Consider the following 5146-nt stretch of genomic DNA (forward strand, 5'->3'; position numbering starts at 1 on the left):
CAGACTCAAATTGGGCACAGAGCCCCGGTTTGGGATCCCCAGCTGACAATTTTGAAGATGACCTTGTACAAGAATGCCCATTATGAAATGTGCTTGAGTCAAACATTGGGAAATGCTTTTGGAAAGGGATCACGTGTAATTGACTGCATATATGGTCAGATCATGAAGTGCAGTATTTGTTAGCACATATCGTGCCACCTTCATGAACCTACTGCACTCTGCATCATGGCAAGCATTTCCGAGTGTTGAGGTGTGATGTGTCTCTACACAAATTCATGCACCACGTTATTCAACTCAATACATGTGATGAGGCACCCCTGAATCTAACTTAAAAACAAAATTCAAGGCGCGTGCCATGCACTCCATATCCCTGTGAATTCTGCATGATGAAAGCAGGCTCAACCATGCTGGAGCAACATGTTCAAACGGCATGGTGAGGATTAGGTCCTCTACCTCCTCCAATAGTCCTCCGCGCCCGAGGAGATGAACCATGCACACATAATGCTCCACCAAGGGGGTTATCCCATAGTCTCTAATCATAGAAACAAAGTAATGCCTCCCATCAGCAACCAGACCTGTATGACAGCATGCAGTGAGAACACAGATGAAGGTGATCTTGTCTGGCCCAAAGCCATCCGCCTGCATTTGATTGAAAAGTTGCAAGGCCTCATTGCCCAACCCATTCTGGGCACACCCAGCCATCATAGTACTCCAGGTCACCACGTCCCGTAGTGGCATCTCTGCAAATACAGCCCTGGCATCATCATAGCTCCCACACGTGCCATACATATTGATGATGGTATTTCCCACAACAAGATCAAACTCCCACCCATTGCCAACAACAATAGCATGCATGTCTTGACCCTCTTCCAGGGCTGTGACGCTGGCACAGGCATCCAAAACGCAGATGCAGGTGACCTTGTCTGGCACGAAGCCTTTTGCTTGCATTTGATCAAACAGCTGCAGAGCCATCTTGCCATGCCCTTGCCATGCCCATTCTGGGTGCATCCTGCTATCATAGCACTCTAAGAGACCAGATCCTGCAGTAACATCTCTGCAAACACAGCCTTCGCATCATCGAGGTTTCCACACTTGCTATACATATTGATGAGTTCCCACAACTATATCCGACTCCCATCCGTTGCTGGCAACAGTGGCATGCATCTCTTGACCCTTCTGTAGGGCTGCCACCCTCGCACACGCATCCAAAATGCTGATGAAGGTGATTTCGTCTGGCATGAAGCCTTCTACCTGCATCCGATCAAACAGTTGTGGAGCCTCGTTGTTGTGCCCGTTCTGGACCAGCGTTGCCAACATGGCACTCCAAGACACCATACTTCGCAGTGGCATCTTGGCAAAGACAGCCCTTGCATTATCAAGGCTGCCACACTTACCATACATACTGACAAGGCTATTTCCCACGACGATATCTAACTCCCATCCATTGCCAGCAACACTAGCATGGATCTTCCGACCGTCTTCTAGGGCTGCCACACTGGCACACGCATCCAAAGTGCAGATGAAGGTGATCTTATTTGGCTCAAAGCCTTTTGACTGCATGTGATGGAAGAGTTGTAGGGCCTCCTTGCTGTGCCCGTTCTGGGCACAGACTGCGATCATGGCATTCCAAGAGACGACATCCTGCCGTGGCATCTATACAAATACAGTCCTCGCGTCATCTAGGCTGCTGCACTTGCCATACATATTGATGAGAGTATTTCCCACAACCACCTCTGACTCCAATCCGTTGCCAGCAACGGTAGCATGCATCTGTCGACCGTCTTCTAGGGCTATGACACTGGCACACGCATCCAAAACGCAGATGAAGGCGACCTTATCTGGCTGGAAGCCTTCTGCTTGCATTTGACCAAACAATTGAAGGGCCTGCCAGCCTTGACCATTCTGGGCGTATGCAGCGATCACAATTGTCCAAGAGTACAGATTTCGATGGACTATTTTGTCAAAAGCAGCACGTGCGTACGCCAGGCTCCCGCACTTGCTATACATTTGGATGAGAAGGTTACCCAGAAATGTATCATCCGCATATCCATGCCGGATTAAGTGCTGATGCACACGTTCACCGTCAAACAAGGCCTTTCTTTCAATACAACGCCTCAAAAGCGAGGCATAGGTAGCAACATCTGTCTCTGGACCCAGCTGCCCAAGGATCTCCTTCAAGCTTTCAGGGGAGCAATCTTCCTTCCTCAAAAGACCAATGTGATGGGCTACATCTAAAGTAGGAGGAGTATGAGAGGACTTACTTGTTCTTAGCTCGCCGAGTTCCTCTTCTTCAAACGTGGATGCCCGCACACCTCGTGGGCCGGAGGCCATACATCTGACGACGTTGCTCCTGTGCTTACGAAAGTGTGTGTTCGCTACACTAGCCAGAGGAATCGCCATGGTGTAGCATAAGACTCTTCAGGGGGGATCAGGCATGCCGATGATGGATGAGGAGAAACCCAGAAGAGGAACAGCTCCATAGCTCAATTTGCCAATCCAATGCCGCCTCACACATCACACTTTTCGCGCTGTAGACTGTATGAAAGGGCCTCGCAAACATCGATCGCGAGCGTTTCAATGGTCATGTCATCTCTTGCGACGGACTCTTCCTGGATGGCCGCATTTCGCAAAGCAAACGCCCAAAATGTGATTTGTGAAGTTCTGATCTTTCCTCCGGTAGCTGGTTTTCCAACGTCCCCAGATTTCCTCCCCATAGTCGCCTCTGGCCGAAAATCGATCGCCGGTTTTCCGGATTTCCTCGCGGTAGCTGGCTTCGGACTCGTTGGTTGCCGGCGACCACGACTGATTTCTGACCATCGACGTCCGCCCGGATTTCCTCGCCGTAGGTGCCTTCGGACTCGTTGGTTGCCGGCGACCACGACTGAATTCCGACCATCGACGTGCGCCGGCTTTCCGGTTTTCCTCGCCGTAGCTGACTTTGGACTCGGTGTTGCCGGCGACGACGTCGGGTTTCCGACCATCGACGTCCTCAAGCAGGCGGATTACATCTGGCCACTTACCCAAGTGTCTGCGTGTGAATCTGGGAGTCTAGGTGGCACGCGCAAGCACCCGTGGTCCTATCGATGCCCCCCCTTACCGGCACACACACACACACACACCCAACCACAAGGTAGGACTCCATCACTCTTCAACATTTTTCTCAACAAATCACAAAACTTCGGGTTTCAAAATTTGAAGGTTTTTCCGAGAATTTGGGTCAATTTTTTAGCTTAAATATAACTAAATTGCTTGAAATTTTGCAAATTTTACAAAATTGAGAAAATATTTTTTATGGGTGAAAATGAAAATGTTGCAGGTTTATTGTATATAGTTTGAAGGTTTTCTGTGAATAGTGGACTCCATGCCCCAACCACCAAGACTTGAACCCATGACCTCAGGGTTGGCAGCCCAACACTCAACCCACTAGGCTAAAGCGTTGGAGGCTAGCAAGTGGCGTAGAAGGGAAAATGGGGATTCTTCACCTCATAAAGGTTTTCTCTCCCCCTTCCCCTATAGCGTATCGATAATAGCTTGCTCTTAGAAAATTTGTGACTCCCCAAGACTAGTTCCTTTCGAAGCTTGTTGCCTTTCCATATGTGGTTTCGAAGCATTCCTCTCCTTTTGAGTGTGTAGGAAATCTCTCAAATTTCTTTCCATCAAAATCTTGCACCCATTCAACTCTACTCGGGTGAATCCCATCCTAGGGCGCCAACTCGCTTTACTAAGGAAACCTATCAAAATCTTGAGTATGAGATGAATTTAACAATATGCCATGAGTAGAAATTATTCAAATTAATATGGTTGTGTTCTACACTAAAAGAGCTTCAAATATGTCTACACACCTTGAAATTTGGGTAACACAATATGTCTACACACCTTGAAATTTGGGTAGCACAAGAAAAAGTTACATTAACTTGAAAGGAGATGGGTTTTCATATTTTAGTGTATTTTTTGATTTATCCCCCCGTCATCCAAAAGACCCCCCCCCTTGGGCCTCACATATTATGAAAAATATGTACAAATCTTAAAATCTTGTATATTTTTCAAGGTACATACCTTATATTTTGTGGTAGGGGGCCATGAAATTTTCATATTTTTCCCCTGCATATTTGAATTTTTTAAAGGAAATACATGCATATTATATATGGACCTTGTCCCCCCATATCCTATATTTTGGATGAGGGTAGTAACATATTACACATTGAGTTGGTGCCCCAGGAATCCCATGAAGCATGGCAATAGCACGTTGCCAGTGGCTTATGCGGACAGGAAACTTCGAGGGGAATCAAACGTGGCAGCCGCTTAGGTGGGCGCTTGAACTGTTGCTACTCCACAAACCCATGAAGCATATTAATTCATCACCATGTAACACGTGTAGCATACAGTGTGTAGTTTGCAAAAGCCAACACATTTATTGTGATTTTCTAATCTTTTGCAACACCTGTATTAGCTAGATGTAATTTTAATTCTTATTCATGCAAAGGGATTCACTTGTATTATAGTGAATTGCTAGGGCATGGGCCTCTACACCTTGTGGGCCAATAGTATATACAAAAAGAAACACTTAATGGTGATTGAGCTACAGCATGGTGACTTAGGACTAGGGGCCTATCAATTCTGGGGTTAAAATAGAAAGAGATGTGGGCATAAAGATTTACTATATCTCTTGGATCCATTTTGGCATTGGTGTGGCCACAAGTAACCAAGTGACAATGGGATGGTGTCCTATCCATGCTACACTAACCATGTGACACTAATGGTAACTGTGTTGTAGATGGCTTTTTGCAACACTAGGGTGTCAATGGGATAGCTATTCAATGGACTATGATATAGAATAGATCATGGTAGCTTTTGGAGTTATGGAAGTCTGATGATGTGTAATGTGATGCCCTGCTTCTAGTAGAATTAGTGATGCCCAAGGTGGCTGCTCAATCCTATGATTGGTGAAGTTGGTAATCATGTCTAACTACTGTGTTAGGTAGTTTGCATGGTTTGTCCTCAAGTTGGTCAATGGTGTATTAAGGATCTTATGTGGATGTAAATGTGTGAGGGGTAGTTGCTTTACCTTGATTTGTGAATTGGTGTTTTTGAGGAATTGGTAGCATACATGCTCTTTCGGCCCAGAGAGGATCCCTCGTGGCTAGTA

The 5146-nt window shown here is 46.4% G+C and overlaps 1 protein-coding gene and 1 pseudogene across 1 annotated transcript; both read right to left on the reverse strand.

The window, feature by feature from the left end:
- Positions 1 to 294: 294 nt before the first annotated feature.
- LOC147887110 (pentatricopeptide repeat-containing protein At2g03880, mitochondrial pseudogene) lies at positions 295 to 972 on the reverse strand (annotated as a pseudogene).
- A 123-nt stretch (positions 973 to 1095) lies between these two features.
- LOC147887111 (putative pentatricopeptide repeat-containing protein At1g68930) lies at positions 1096 to 2400 on the reverse strand. Its single transcript, XM_087394225.1, has 2 exons — positions 1694 to 2400; positions 1096 to 1495 (listed from the first exon to the last, which is right to left on the reverse strand). The coding sequence occupies exons 1-2, from the start codon at positions 2398 to 2400 to the stop codon at positions 1096 to 1098; spliced, it is 1107 nt and encodes a 368-aa protein (XP_087250351.1).
- Positions 2401 to 5146: the final 2746 nt, after the last annotated feature.

This window comes from Dipteris shenzhenensis, chromosome 23 (genome assembly GCF_047967505.1).
Source record: "Dipteris shenzhenensis isolate YYH24624 ecotype China chromosome 23, Dip_SZ_1.0, whole genome shotgun sequence".
Lineage (NCBI taxonomy): Eukaryota > Viridiplantae > Streptophyta > Polypodiopsida > Gleicheniales > Dipteridaceae > Dipteris > Dipteris shenzhenensis.

Excerpts from the sequence above, each read along its gene's own strand:
- LOC147887111 (XM_087394225.1), bottom strand. The coding sequence starts at position 2,400 with ATGGCGATTCCTCTGGCTAGTGTAGCGAACACACACTTTCGTAAGCAC. Across the intron at positions 1,496-1,693 it reads CTCATCAATATGTATGGCAA|TGTGGCAGCCCTAGAAGACG; the intron begins GTGCAGCAGCCT and ends TGCGTGTGCCAG.